The sequence below is a fragment of the Lepidochelys olivacea genome (assembly GCF_965140295.1).
Source record: "Lepidochelys olivacea isolate rLepOli2 genome assembly, chromosome: 9".
Lineage (NCBI taxonomy): Eukaryota > Metazoa > Chordata > Testudines > Cheloniidae > Lepidochelys > Lepidochelys olivacea.
In genome coordinates, this window is record NC_140419.1 from 79,399,286 (window position 1) to 79,415,188 (window position 15,903).

Here is a 15,903-nt window from a genome sequence, read left to right on the forward strand (position 1 = left end):
CCTCTTTCCATCCTTCTGAAAAAAATGGCTAGTCTTATTGTTAAAGCACCAGACTGGAAGTCGAAAGAAAGTGGTTCTTCCTGACTCTGCCATTAACTGTTTGGGCAAATCATTTTACTTCTTTGTGCTTCTGTTTTTCATCTCTAAACTATGGGATGATAGCACCCCACTTGCCCTCCAGCAAGGTTGTGAGGCCTAATTCTATAGGTGGTTGATTAATTAATTGTTCTTTAATTATCCTCTGAATTTATACATTTTTCTGGATCATATATCACTCATGAACCAATCCCAATTTTTGTGAATTTAGTTGTTATTCCCAAAATAATTCATATGAACAAGTTTTAATCTACACAATTGTTTATTTGCAAACTATTCTTATCAACTGTTTGTGCTGTGTGGTTGATCGCCTATGTCACATGATATTGGTCTACCACATCAATGGTTCTCATCCTTTCCAGACTACTGTACCCCTTTCAGGAGTCCGATTTGTCTTGCGCACCCCAAATTTCACCTCACTTAAAAACTACTTGCTCACACAATCAGACATAAAAATACAAAAGTGTCACAGCACACTATTACTGAAAAATTGCTCACTTTCTCATTTGTACTATACAATTATAAAATAAATAAATTGGAATATAAACATTGTACTTACATTTCAGTGTACAGTATATAGAGCAGTATGAACAAGTTATTGTCTGTATGAAATTTTAGTACTGACTTCGCTCATGCTTTTTATGTAGCCTGTTGTAAAACTAGGCAAATATCTAGATGAGTTGATGTATCCCCTGAGAGATCTCTGCGTACCCCAGGGTATGCATAGCCCTGGTTGAGAACCACTGTACTACATGATGGGCTGACTGAAATTTTCTGAAATAGGAGAATAACAAATAATAAGTAATGTGAAACAGGTAGTAAGCAGCAAAAGCTTGTGTTTCCTGTGTGAATACGGGTGTGTGATTGTGTGCACACACCTCTCGTGAGCACCCCCTGTCAGATTGGTGTGAATCTGCACGCTCTCTTTGCGTGGTGCCCCGTCGGCTGTTGCCCTTATCAGGCAGGTCTTCAGTGTCTCAGCCCTCCAGTCAAGGCTCATGCTGTCAACCTGTGAACAAACAAACCCCTTCCGGGGCAAAAGGTCCAAGAGGGCCTGTCCCTGTGCCTTTGACAATCTCTTTAGCCCTGTCTCTGGGCTCAGTCCTCAACCCCTTCTGGGCTAGGTTTTAAGTCCCTGGCTGCTTTGGTCTAGAGTAGAGCCCCCAGGGCTTTCTCCCTGGAGACTCTTTAAGTCCTGCCCTTCACTTGGTCCTCTAAACAAGTCTTATCCCCTCCTTGGGGCTTAGGCCACTCTGCCAGTGGCTGGTGGGGGGACCCAGGCCAACCCATTACTTCAAATCCCGCCCAGGGTCCCTATAAATAGCAGCCACATGCTGCTTCCTGTAATAGTTGCTGCTGCCTTTTTCTGGGTCACTTCCCATGTAGCCCCTTCCTCTTTACCCTTACCTCAGGGCTGAAGTTCTTCCTCATGGAATATCAGTGTCAACAGAACCCATTTTCTGGGTCTCCCTTGAACTCCAGCAAAGAACACCCTCCTTGCTCCTCTGGTCCCCACCAGGAACCGATCTGCTTAGGCCCTGCAGCTCCTTTTATCTGAGCCTGTTGAGCTCTGATTGGCTGCTTCCCTGCAGCCTTTTTAGGCAGCCCTGCAGGACCCACCCTTACTGCCCCTTTTCTGGGGTGGGGTATGGTAGGACTACGAGGCCTCAAAGGGCCCCGTACACCTAGTCACAGGGTGTCCATGTGAAGAATAGTGATTCCTTTACCCTTCCTGTGGACAAAGAGAAAGCAATTTGTGTGAATACATGCAAATATTGAATAATAAGGAGTATGACCTTGGTCATACTGGACAGCTGTTCAGAATTCAAGCAATGTCCAGTATTCAACCACTGCAGTGTAATTTGTTATTGTACATAAGGGGGTTTTGATCTTCTGTGAGGGAAGGTGCTACAGAAGTGCATGGTATTGTTATTAAAGTATATACATCATGTGATTACTATAATGGTGAAGAAAGCAATTTATTGATATTCTGTGTAAATATAGTTGTGCCTAGCTGCATAGCTTCCAGACCTAATTTTTACCAAGCGACAAACAAAGGATCTTTGTGTTTAGTGTAGGAGGGTGTGTCCAAGAGAAACAGGTACCCCAGTGAAACTAATGGATGCCTACTACACCTTTCTTGAATATAGGGTTGTATATTGTTTAGTACTTTGTTCTTGAGAGCAAAGTATTAAACAATACTATATGTCTGTGACTTGCTTTCCCTGGTGTGTTTTCCCTGGCTGTATCCTCCTTGGACAGAAATTCTCAACTCGTGCCTGGTTTTGCTTTTGTTTCTCTCTCTTCTTTAGATCTACCACAGTCCCATCACAAAACAGGAAGAAAGTGAGTAATTCATGGTTCTGTTCTTCTGAAATATTAAAGATCTGATTTGTATTGTTGTTGTATAATATATTCGTTTGCAAGTGTGCACATCACTGCTGTATGCTGGATGGACTGTATCTCACACCTGCTCACGTGCTCCTTGGTTCCCTCCACTTAGTGAACAAGTGGACCAAAGATCTCTTGGGTCTGCTCTGGTGAGTTGATGAGTATCTTCAGGTCTCAGTGAGAGTTGAGGGTGATCAGCACCGTGCAAGATAAGGCCCTTAGCTCCCTAAGTAGAGGAGGAATTTGCACTAAATTTCAACCCACCTAATAAAATGCAGGTTCCAAATTTAGAATGGAGTTCTGAATCTTTGAGGTTCAAGTTCTAGTTGGCTCTCACCGAAACTTGAGTTCTGGGCTGCTGTGCGACTTCTTTGATTTTATCCCCTTAGTTGCAATTGAAGTCAGACAAGAATGTCTTTCAAACAAGAATATTTGTTTGCAAAGCACAGGCATACATTTAGTGAAAACTACACGGCATTAACATTAAATTTCTGCTTAAAATATGGTTTCAGTTAACTGGAGAAAAGAGTTCCATGAAACATGAAAAAGTGTCATAAATGTAAAACAAGAGAATAAAAAGTTTTAGGGGTTTCTTGAAACTCCACACCCCATTAGGTTCTCCCATCTCTCCTTATCAGAGCTAGGTTGTGAGCGCTGTCTCTGATGCTGCACGTTTAATAACTTGAATCTGCACGTGCCCACGGCTCAAGACAGCTGTCTCTATCTTGCTAAAATGTTATCCCTCTTACCTTTCCCCCCTTCATTTCATATTCACTTAGTCAGTAATGTCAAGTCCTTACAACCATACTGCCTCCAATATCTCAGAACATTGGACTGGAAAACTATGTGGATTTATTACTCAGGTACCCTCCATGAGTACTGAAAAATCTGCATTCTGCCTCTGGGGGCTGACTTGACCAGTCAGTTACTCAGAGCTGGGGAGCACTTTCTTAAACTGCTTTATCTTAATTAGTGTGCAGTTAGGATTGAAGAATCTCCTTCATACATACACCTCAAACCAATCAGTTATCATTGGGCAATGCTGAGGCACATTCCTTCTAGGTCTGTAATACAAATGCAGTCAGATAAACCCTATGTTTTAATAATTTGGAATCAGGGATATTATCAATTTATACTACACAGCTCACTGCAATCTAGGCACTGAATCGCTGCTAACATTTGTTTTGACCCTACCTGGAAGCTGGTCTATCTGAAGTTTCCAGTAAGAATGCTCTGAGCAGGGAGGTTCCTTATGACTGACCTGCTGGCAGGCATGGGGTGTCTGCAGTTAATTGATTCACCCAAGTTCTCCCTAGAGAGTTTGTGCCAGGATTAGAGCTGATTCCAATTTTGGGTGTGGAAGTTTTTCCCAGAGAACAATACAAATTTGTCAAAACCAATTTTCTTCACATCAAAATGTTGCTTCTCAGGAAATATTTTGGTTTTCCTGCATGAACATTTTGAAACAAGAGTATTCATTTTGACTTCAGATGTTCGCTTTTGAAAATGAAAAAACATTTTAAGTTGAAACAAAATTTTTTGTTTCATTTCTAAGTGTTGAGTCAAAACCAAAATTTGTAGTTGGAATTTGGTTCAAAAACGCCTGCAGCTTTAAAAATAATTGAATGCAGATTTTATTTTTATTATTATTTCTTGCCAGAAAAGCTTGGTTTCCTGAGTAGCTCTAACCATTCCTCAGAGCTTCTGATCTGCTTCTGATCTGAAGGGTAATATGCAGAGCCCCATTCCTCTACCTAATAAAAGCACAGTAAACACTAACATTTGAGAGAAGTTCAAAATATCTGTTTGCCACAGACCGAAAGCTATTTCAGTGTAAGAAGCCATTGATCACTCACATAAACACGTATGCGGCCTTATCCTGTGACCCTTAATTACACAAGTAATCCTACTGAAGTCAATGGAAGAATTCGTGAGTAAAGTTGCAGGACTAGGTCCTGTAAGGAAATAAGGGCCCTGATTCAGTGCCCACTGAAGTAAATGGAAAGAGTCTGGTTCACTTCAATGGGGTTTGGATTAGCCCAAAGCAAACTAGTTTTCCACCTGTCTGCTGTTTAGAAGCCACCAAGGAAAACCCTGTGATATCCTATTGGTTAATCAGTGGGGAGAAAAACCTGCCTTCTCCTTAACCTATATGGTATCTAAGTAGAATCCTGTCATTTTCTGCAATCTAACAAAGTAGATAAAGAATACGTGGAAGTTTATGTGTTCCTTTGATGTGACAGAGGTTGGACTGCAGATTTTGCTGTACTTCAGAAGCCACAGATCAGCTCTTGCCAGGCAGAAATTCATGTGTGGTTGAACTCTCCAAATTACAGTTTTATTAAAAAATTCAAAAGCCGACTGTTAAAGCAATTTCAAGAGGGAAAAAAGGAGAACAAGTTGAGATGAACAATTTCTGACCAGATTCTTAAAAATTTGGGTGTGCTTTTGCACAAGCACCCTCACAATGTATACATGCAAATCCCTGAATGTATGTGCACCAGGTAGGCTACATGCATGCACAGACCCTGACTTGCACCCACACAGCAAGGTGTTTGCATACTAAATTGTGCCTGAGCACTTATTTGTGTGTGGATTTGAAAATGCAGCCCCCAAAAATGTAGCAAACTTGTTGCAAGGTGTAATGCCTGCAGTAACTTGACACCTCTTTGGGTTTTCCACCAGTAATTGCATGTTGACATTCTGGCACCTAACTTTGCTTCCCTTTGTTTGAAATAGTGGAGTTGAATGAGGTTGGCTTCAAGTTTGTAAGGAAATGCATCAATGCAGTAGAGACCAAAGGTAAGATCTCAGTACTGCATCTGGAAACTGTTTGCTCTTTTGGTATTTGCTTTCTTGAATGGCATTTGATTATGCTGTGATTTCGCTAATATATAGCGAACAGGATCTAAAAATCACAGAATCACAGAAATGTAGGGCTGGAAGAGACCTTGAGAAGTCAACAAGGTTAGTCCCCTTTGCTGAGGCAGGACCATCCGTGACAGATGTTTGTCCAATCTGTTCTTACAAACCTCCAGTGAATGGGATTCCACAACCCCCTTTTGGAAGCCTATTCCAGAGCTTAACTACTCTTACAGAAAGTTTTTCCTAATATCCAATCTAAATCTCTCTTGCTGCAGATTAAGCCCATTACTTCTTGTCCTACCTTGGATAGATATGGAGAACAATTGATCACAGTCCTTTTTGTAACAGCCCTTAACATACTTGAAAACTGTTATCAAGTTCCTCCTCAGTCTTCTTTTCTCAAGACTAAACATGCCTAGTTTTTTAACCTTTCCTCATAGGTCATATTTTCTAAACCTTTTATCAGAGACTCACGTCATAGGATAAAGAATGTGCCTACAAAACAATAGAAACCTTACACCCCATTAGAACATTTGCAGGAGCAAACTCTAGTCAAGGTTGAGTTCTCACTTTCATTTTGTTTTCACTCATTTGTGAATTTCTCAGAAATTTTCCTTTGGGGCTGAAATATCACATGCTTGGTAGCAGGCCAAAGGTGAATAGGTTACAAAATATTTCAGGCAATTTTGAGTTTGGGGACTATCTTAAAGAATTATTCAGATTTGTTTTGTGAAAAACATACCATGTGGAGTGAGATTTTCAAAGCATTCTGCAGGATTTTAACCGCACAACTCCCTCTACAATGAATGAGAGTTGTGATAGATCTTCCACGCTGATCTTAAAATTCCAGCCATGCTAAATAACCACCAACTTCCTTAAAAGCGTAAGTAGAGCTGTGCAAATAATGTAAACACATTTCCAAATATTAGTCCAGACTTTAAAAGAATTTTCTTTGACTGTAGTCACTTTCTGTGACTTTTCTAGCAAACTAGTTTACTGATAAAAAAATGTTGAGAGGTAAATAGCAGGGTCCCGATGCTGTTCAACATACTCATAAATATCTGGAAAAAGGGGTAAGCAATGAGGTGGCAAAGTTTGCAGATGATACAAAACTACTCAAGATAGTTAAGTCCAAAGCTGACTGCAAAGAGTTCCAAAAGGATCTCACAAAACTGAGTGACTGGGCAACAAAATGGCAGATGAAATTCATTGTTGATGAATGCAAAGTAATGCACATTGGAAAGCATAATCCCAACTATACATACAAAATTATTGAGTCTAATTTATCTGTTGCCACTCATGAAAGAGATCTTGGAGTCCTCATGGGTAGTTCTCTGAAAACATCTGCTCAATGTGCAGCAGCAGTCGACAAAGCTAGCAATGTTAGAACGATTAGAAAAGGGATAGATAATATGGCAGATAATATCATAGTGCCGCTGTATAAATCTGTGATATTCCCACACCTTGAATACTGTGTGCAGTTCTGGTCACCCCATCTCAAAAAAGATATATTAGAATTGGCAAAATCACAGAGAAGGGCCACAAAAATGATTAGGAACCGCTTCAAATGAGGAGAGATTAAAAAGAGTGGGATTGTTAAATTTAGGAAAGAGATGGGAAGAATATGACAGAGCTCTATAATCATGAGTGGTGTGGAGAAAGTGAATAAGGAGGTGTTATTTATACCTTCACATAACACGAGAACCAAAGGTCACCCAATGAAATTAATAGGCAGCAGGTTAAAAACAAACGTAAGGAAGTACTACTTTACACAACACACAGTCAACTTGTGGAGCTCCTTGCCAGGGGATGTGAACACCAAAAGCATAACTAAGTTAAAGAAAAAGAATTAGATAAAGTCATGGAGTGACTGTTAGCCAAGATGGTCAGGGTTGCAAGCCTATGCTTTGGTTGTCCCTAAACCTCTGGCTGCCAGAAACTTGGACTGGACAGCAGGGGATGGATCATTCAATAAATTGCCCTGTTCTGTTCATTAACCTCTGAAACATCTGGCACCAGCCACTGTCAGAAGACAGGATACTGGGCTAAATGGACTATTGGTCTGACCCAATATGGCCATTCTTATGTTCTTAATGTTTCCAGAAATAGCAGATTTTAAGCAAATATTGCAGAATTTTCCAAAAGAGAATTTCAGATTTGTGATTGAGAGTAATCATCCCTGAAATCTAATTCTCACAGTGGCACTGATCTAGTCAAAGAACAGAAATATACTTTTTGTGTCCAGTCAGAACAGCTCCCATTTAGAATACTGAATATTTTCAACCAATTGTTCAGTTATTAGCTACTGAACAAGAACTGTGTGCAGAAGTTATTTGGCGAATCATTTTGCCTAACAAAGTCCAGGTTAACATGAGGTATTCATGGGCAATTTTTAAAAAATGATTTCTGCTTCATTATTCACTCGGCTCTTCACCAAAGTGCTGTCAATCTATTGCAGGCCTCGGGACAGCCTGTGATGTTTTTACTACACTAGGTGGCGCTGTTTAACATCTACAACTCTGAAAGGACACTCAATTCTTTTCTTCATTCTTCTGCGCAGGGATCACTACTGAGGGAGTATACCGAACCGTTGGCAGTAATATCCAGGTGCAGAAGTTGCTGAATGCCTTCTTTGGTAAGAATAACCAGTTCTTGGATGACTGGACTGTAATTTTTTTGTACTGTAAGGCAAGACAAGGAGGACTGGATTCCACAGTGAAATGCTGTCATGTATAGCATCCCCTCTGCTCTTGCCCTTCTTTCCAGGCTGCTGGTCTTCTCCACCAGTCTTTCTGATGTGTTCTTTCCCTTCTTCTCTGAATTTCTTCTCCCACCTAGTCTCTCGTCACTCCCCTTAAGCTAAAATGTTGCCAATTTTACCTGCATTTTCAAACTAAGAAGCAAAGGGTATTGAGATAACAGTAACGTGGAAGTGGAGTCCTGTAGAGTGCAAATAGATCCCAAAACAGAGAGACCATTGCTAATTGCCAAACAGACTCTCTTTCCCATAGATGATAGGTCCTGATTCTCATTTACATGAAGGTCCCTTTACTCCTCTCTGGCAGTGTAAATGGGCCTTAGAGGAAATGAGAATTAGATCAAAGGGCTGAGTCTCCCCCTGTTTACATCAGTTTTATACATCCACTAACCATTGTTAGCACAAACAAAATAACTGCCCCTCCCACAGAACGCCACCCCAAATCATCCTCCACATCCTCGGACAAATCTGAGTAAACAGAGAATCCTTGCAGCATGCCTTGAAAGTCAACAACACGGGGCTGTGTTCGGCTGGAAATGGGGAATGCACTCCAGAGTCAAGGCCTCTGCTCTGGGAATGTCCTGGTTCCTGACCCTGATGTACAAACTGGTGGACAGTCAGTTCAAGCATTGTAGGACAGATGTGGAGCTAAGATAGCCAAGATCCAAACCATTCTGGATGGCTTGTCTGGCGGGAAAGACTAGATAAAGCTGGAACACAGGACAAGGGGAGTGTTCCTGGTGAATATCCACCTGACCAGCATGTAATGCCAGCGGATTACCCTGGCGGGCCACAGGTTGCCCACCTCTGCTTTAAAGGATAGACCACAAAGCTGTGGAGAACACACAGTAGAGAATAATCCTTCATTGGCTGGGGGAATGGACCTAGGATGCAATAATTAAGGCTTTTTCATCTTTGATCTTGGAGACTCCTAGTAGAAGTGATTATCTTTGTTAGTTGCATGATCGTTTTGACCATTCTAACACCACATTCTTATCCTTCCTCCTCCTCCCCCTCTAATTTTAAGTATACCATCCTCCTGCTCAACTCAAGAAACGAGATAACTAAGATGTGTTAGCTATCCCATTGTAGTTTTACAAGGGTAGATAAAAATCAATGATTTTAAAAAAATAAAAAAAATCTGATTTTTTAAAATTTAAATTAGATTTTTTTATTTAAATCAGATTTATTTGATAAAATGGTTTTTGAGGAAAAAAACTATCTAAAGGTAGTTTTAATTAAGATACATTATAGCTCAAAGATATCTCATCATGGAATAGGGATTATAAATTCTAATTCTAAAGTATAAGACAATATATTTAGGTAATGTTTAAGAAAAGTTTTGTAAATTAGTTCCAATAGTTCATGGATTAGGGATCCAATTTTATGAGGTTCCAGGGGCTTCTGTATAGATTATTTAGATTATTACATAATCTTTCTGTCAACCCAATAGGACTCAGTGCTCAGTCTAGAAGATACCATCAGAGATGCTTAGTTTTGCAGTTCTCAAACTGGATTTGTATCTCCAGAGATAACATGCTTGTTAACGGCAAAAATGTTTTTAAATAAATAAATAATATATAGAGGTGAGAAATAACAGACCTCAACCCTATTGTCCCTCTGCAAATTTGTTTACACTGTCAATACCTTACCTCTCTCTAAAAGTACAAAATTACAAAAAGTGCAATAGAAGGTTGTTGGGGGCAGAATAGATCTGGACAAAGAGAAGAAGTCTGAACAAAAGTGGAACTGTTTGAGCAGCATATTCCAAAAGTCTTGAGGTCTTTCTGAGTGTAGCCTTCATTGATTTGAGATCTACCATACCATTCTCTCGCTAGAAGGGAAAACCTATAATGGCAGCAGGCCATAAAAGAGACCCAGTTTGGGAACATTTTAATGAAGTTCCTCTACCCGTGGGTAAGACAGGCATGTGTGCAAAATGCAAACAGTGCAACCAAGAAATGCAAGGCCTGGTTGCCCGAGTGAAACAACATCATGAGAAGTGTTCCTTCTCAGGAGGAAGCTGCGTTTAAGATGATGAAAGGAACATGTCTGAACCTGCAGCATCTTCAGGTTGGTAAACTTTTTTATTTCATACTTCTTTCTTAAGGACTTCCTGTCTTCCTTCTGGACTATTCTTGAATTCTCATGTTTGAGCAAAATATATAGATGTTACTCTATGGTACTATCATTTTAGATGCAACTGTGATAAAAAAATAAATAGCTAAAATAGGCAGATCTTCCTTTTACAATTTCACCTTTGAAGTAGTATTGAATGTCAGTGAATGCAATGAGTAATACTAAATGAGCAGTACGGTAATAATAATTAAATAACTGCATTGACTTACTTTGTTTAGGAGAATCCATCCTCAACATACAGGATTCTGAAGACTATCCACCTTCAAGATCACCATCATTTTCTATAGTTTCAGAGTTATCTGCCAATGATAATGTTTCAGTCACATCATGCATGTCATGTAGCCACAGTATATCACCTGTAGCAAAAAGAAAAAAAAATCTCCATCATCCAGAAACAACCATAGATAAGTTTGTGATAAGAACCAGCAGATTACAAAAAGAGGTAATCGAAGAAAAAATTTCCCGGTTTGTTTATGCAACAGACTCTCCCTTCCATATGATTGAGAACCCACACTTCATTAACATGGTTCAGTCATTAAGACCAGGATACAGTCTACCCAACAGAGCAGATTTTGCAGGCAAATTGCTGGATCAACTGTCTGAAAGAGAAATTGAGCAGTGTGCAAAAGGCCTAGAGGGTAAAACTGTTAACCTGAGTCTTGATGGGTAGAGCAATGTCCACAATGATCCTGTTGTATGTGCTTGTGTGACAACAGAAGAAGGGAATGTCTTTCTTACAGAAACAACTGATACATCAGGAAATGCACACACAGCAGAATACTTTACAAGAAGTAGCAGTAAAAGCTATAACAAACTATGGGGAAAAAATTCAAATGTCTAGTATGCAGCTTGGTCACAGACAATGCTGCAAATGTATTCAAGATGAGAAGAAATTATTTAGAAGAGAGTGAAGAGAGTCCCAAGCTAACAACATACAGTTGCAGTGCTCATTTGATGCGCCTCCTAGCCAAAGACTTCAGTGTTCCAGAAATAAAGGCTAATGTTGTTGAAATTGCAAAATACTTCCCTAACAACCACTTTGCAGCAACTGCTCTGAAAAAAGTGGGAGGAACTAAGCTAACTCTCCCACAAGACGTGAGATGGAACTCGGTAGTGGACTTTTGAGTAGTTTTGAGCACTAGATCAAGAACTGGCCTAATCTGATGACAGTTTGTGAACAAAATTGTGAAAAAATAGATGGCACGGTCACAGCCAAAGTTCTCAACACGGGGCTTAAGAGAAATGTTGAACACATGCTGAGTACCCTGAAGCCTATTTCTGTAGCCTTAAACAAAATGTAGGGGAATAGCTGTTTTATTGCTGACGCTGTTGAAATTTGGAAGGAACTGAATGAGATCTTAAAAGAGAAATGTGCAATGACAGAGTTAAATTACAAGCATTAAAAAAACGAATGGGACAAGCACTATCTCCAGCTCATTTTCTTGCAAATATTCTCAATATTCGGTACCAGGGTCAAACCTTAACTGCTGAAGAGGAGGAGTTGGCTATGGCATGGACATCCAGCGATCATCCCTCCATAAAGCCAACTACAATATACTTCAGAGCTAAGGGTGAACCACTCAAGAAATATTTGTTTGCTGATGATGTTTTAAAGAAAGTCATACCAGTGAACTGGTGGAAGTCACTTAAGCACTTGGATTCAGACACTGTTGAAGTGAACATCTCACTTTTAATAGCAGGAGCTTCTTCTGCCAGTGAAGAAAGAATATTTTCTTCCTTTGGCCTAATTCATTCCAAACTGAGAAATTGTTTGGGACCTGAAAAAGCAGGAAAGCTTGTTTTTCTTTTCCAGATTATGAACAAACAGGAAAATAAAGGTGAAGACGACTGAGTTAGCTGCAGAAGCCAATATTTTAAATTTCTCATGTTGACCTGGCTGACATAGTCAATTGAATGTCTCTTTGTTTGTTTTTAAAAAATTTAATTTAGCTATTTTAGTTAAAAACAATTTTAACAAAAACAAACCTGATTTTAAAAAACTTGAATGTTTAGCTAAATTCAAAAATTCATATGCTTGTTTTGTTAAAATATTATGTGTTTGCTGTTGAAGAAAGAAATCCAGAATACATAACTTTGTTGTTTTAGTTAATTAAAACAATTTAAATGTCTGTCTGGTGATGTTCTCTTCCTAATACAGCATGGCAAGAAAATCCTCCAAATATTAATGATTAACCTGTTGAATTGGAGATAGTTCACCTCCCAATGACTTCATAAATATCTGCTTCAATTATCTTTGGTAAATGAAATAACCAATCATTCATTTTCTGATATAGCTGTAAAACTGATATGAACAGTTTTCAAAATAAATCACTTTAAAAATGTATAGTGTGTACCTTCTAAAAACAAAACCTACATCTCTCTCTGAGTTGTGAAGAACATGTATTAAGGTTATAACAATCAACAAGAATGCACCTTTATATAGAAATCCATGATTAAATCGAGTCTACCTGACTAGTGATTTAAATCATGATTTAAATCAATTTGATTTAAATCAAATTCACCCTGAATTTTACGACAAGGTAAACGAGATGAGTTCACCATGGGTGGGAGGTACGGGGCTGGGCCATACCTTGCTACGTCTCGGGAAACACTGTCAGTGCTTATCTCCACTTAGGACTCTACGGTGCAATAAACATTGCAAGTTAGCTGTCTCATTGTAAAAACCCAAACAAGCACACCTTTGTGTCAGTGAAGACGAAGCCTCAGTGTTGGCAACTGTCACTATGCTTTACTTGTCCAAGAGGAGTCATCAGTGTCCCTTGCACACTGCTGTATCTTCCTCTGCCACTAGGGCATATCCTGCCAGCATAAATTTTGTTACTCGTTTTAAAAAATCAGGCTTTGTTTGAAAGCTCATTTATTTTGTCGTATTTGCCACTTTTTTTTTCCTCTTCCAGATCCAAAATGTCCAGGGGATGTAGATCTCCAAAACAGCGACTGGGACATCAAGACAATTACCAGCTCATTGAAATTCTACCTCAGGTAACTTCCCCGCTCGTTGTCTTATTTTTGACTCTCCCAGGCAGGGCTGGAACTCTTTGGGCAAAGATGGTGTCTTTTGTTTGAAAAATCGTGTCTGTTGTAAAAACCTCACGTGCACTTATGCAAATAAAAGAAATGAGGATAGAGTGCCAATTGGGCAGCCTCAAGAATCCATGGGAGTTGGAGTGGAAAATATGACTTTCCTCTCCGTTCGTCTTCCAATGTAACTGAGAACAGAGTCATAGCCGCTCCTCTGCTCTTTGAGGAATTCAGAGTTGTTTCTGTTTGTTTCAGGAATCTAGCTGAACCTGTCATGACGTACCGACTCCATAAAGAGCTGGTCTCAGCAGCGAGTAAGTCCCAACAGCTTCACTACTGATAGGCCTCATACCCCCCATCCTGCATAAGAATGGCATTATTCCACTAGCTCAACACAACGCTGAGTATGTTGCACGTGTGGAGTTCCCGATCAAGTGAGACATGTTGTAGCCAGGTTACAGATCCCCGATGACAAGCATCTTGGCCTTGCAGTGTATGGGATCCAACAGGGGCTGCTGTCATGGCAGCCAGCCACATCCATCTGGGACCTGGGTAGGGAGGGAAAATCAGATGATTCACTTGCTGGGATGCTAAGTCATAAGAGAGTCTCTGTGCATCACTGAATGGCATCTTACAGTTCAATCCTGCCATGGGATTTGAGGGTACTCGGCATTTTCAGGATCATGTCCCTGACCCATTTGGGCCATATTCTCAGTGGGAGTAATTGGCAGAGCTTCAATAGATTTACACTAGATGAGGATCTGACCCATTGTACTTATAATAGAGCCTCATTCCTGCTTCCGGTTTCTTAGTTTGTTTGAAGGGATCATTCTAAAAGGATGACTCCATTTCGTCCCCATCGTCCTTTATATTACAGTGTACTTGTGTGTGCCTGGGTTTGGATCCCTTCAGAGACACTTAAGGTGGGGCGTGGAGTAAGGGGATCTTTTAAAATATACGTGGGTGTGTCTATATCATATGTATCAAAAGGGAATTGGCCCAGTTGTGCTAGCAGAATTATTTCCTGACAGCTTTATGTTTTTTTAAATTGTAAATAGAGACATACGGTGACAGGCCCCAATCGCCATGCAGTGTCTCAGATGTCCCTCTTTGGCACTGAGTTTTGTCCTGGAATGCTGAACCCATAATACCTTCAAGTATGCGAAATGCATTTTTCTGATGGAGCGGCTAGTGCTAAGTAACAGACCAAACTGACAAAGGTCAGGCAAATAACATGAGTATGTTAACAGGGCAGAATCTGAGCTAAGACTCATTTAAAACCTGGGTCATCTTCAATCCTGGTAAAATGTCTCTTTGCAATTTATCTTTCATAATTTTAAAGTAGCTGCACCCTCATAATTACATCTAGAGCAGAAGTGCAGAGATAGAGAGCCTGGGTATGCAGTTACTTAAGCAACTTTCTTAATAAAAGAGAGGATGGTGTCTTAAAATGTCTTATATCTGGGGAAAACACATTGGGCTCAAACCTGAGGTGGTGAGCACCTGCAGCTCCATGGAACTGCAGCTTGGCACCTCCTTGGCCCTTGGAAAATTAATAATGTTGCTTCTCGTTCTGCTAAAGAAAAATTCTCCTCCTCCAGATGACTGTGCTCAAACCCAAGAGTTGCTAGATTTTCTATCTTATTATACCAATTATAGCTCGGTAGATGGAAATATTAACCCCCTCCCTTACCTTCCTCAGAAATGTCCATGCAGTTTTCCAACTGTAAAGATCACACTCTGTTCTGTATGCATTGTGTATTTTATTGTTCCAGGCTGATTTGTGCCTCTTGACTGGATGCTTATTAATCCTGTGCATTTTACCCCTATGTACAGTACTAAGTACCTATGCTAAGAACAGTCTCATCAGAGGGGCCTGAATTGCTCGCTTGGCCCTAAAACTGCTTTTGCTCAATCTGGGCTGAGGTTCCTAGAGTTGGTGTGCGAGGGAAGCGGCTGCTCATGCTGTATTGGTTCTGTTCATGCAGCACATTTCACCAGCACTACATTTCAGTTGAAAAATCCCACTCTGAGCCCCTTTTAAGCTTGATTTCACCTCTTTCCTCGTCACTTCATTTCTCATGATGATAACCTTGCTGCTGTGTAATTGCCCTCCTTCCAGGTTGCTCTCATTTGCTCTTGGCAGGCTGGCCCCACACCTCAGGGAATAACACAGATTATTTTTTTAAGCAGTAGGCAAAAACTTCTCTCTTGTTTCTTTCCAGAATCTGAGAACCTAGATTACAGGCTGGGAGCCATTCACTCTCTGGTTTATAAACTACCTGAGAAGAATAGAGACATGTTGGAACTCCTCATACGACACCTGGTCAAGTAAGCAGAATCCAGTAAATATTCCTGTTAAACCAGAGAGATTAAAAAAAAGGAGTCGGAGAAGCCAGCCTGTTTCTCTGGCAAATTAATTAAGCCCTTGACAACTATTGTACAGCTGGGAATATACTGCCCAAATTGTGTGGCTATCCCTGTATTTGATATTCCCCTGTCCACCTGCCACTTACAGTCAATGGCTGCTTTATGAGAAGCACCAAGTTAGAGAATAATTTTTATATGATAATATGGTCTAACAGACCAGAGCTGTAAACCTAGTGTCTGGC

At 40.2% G+C, this 15,903-nt stretch overlaps 1 protein-coding gene across 6 annotated transcripts in view; it reads left to right on the top strand.

Annotated features, from left to right (window-relative positions):
* The window catches only part of OPHN1 (oligophrenin 1), a 123,662-nt gene that overhangs the window by 88,815 nt on the left and 18,944 nt on the right, over positions 1 to 15,903 (top strand). For all 6 annotated transcript variants that reach the window (XM_084639557.1, XM_084639554.1, XM_084639555.1 and 3 more), the window contains 6 exons: positions 2,409 to 2,442; positions 5,227 to 5,289; positions 7,913 to 7,987; positions 13,168 to 13,252; positions 13,547 to 13,605; positions 15,517 to 15,622. In XM_084639557.1, the coding sequence (XP_084495683.1) occupies positions 2,409 to 2,442; positions 5,227 to 5,289; positions 7,913 to 7,987; positions 13,168 to 13,252; positions 13,547 to 13,605; positions 15,517 to 15,622 (422 nt within the window). The remainder of the gene's footprint in view (positions 1 to 2,408; positions 2,443 to 5,226; positions 5,290 to 7,912; positions 7,988 to 13,167; positions 13,253 to 13,546; positions 13,606 to 15,516; positions 15,623 to 15,903) is intronic.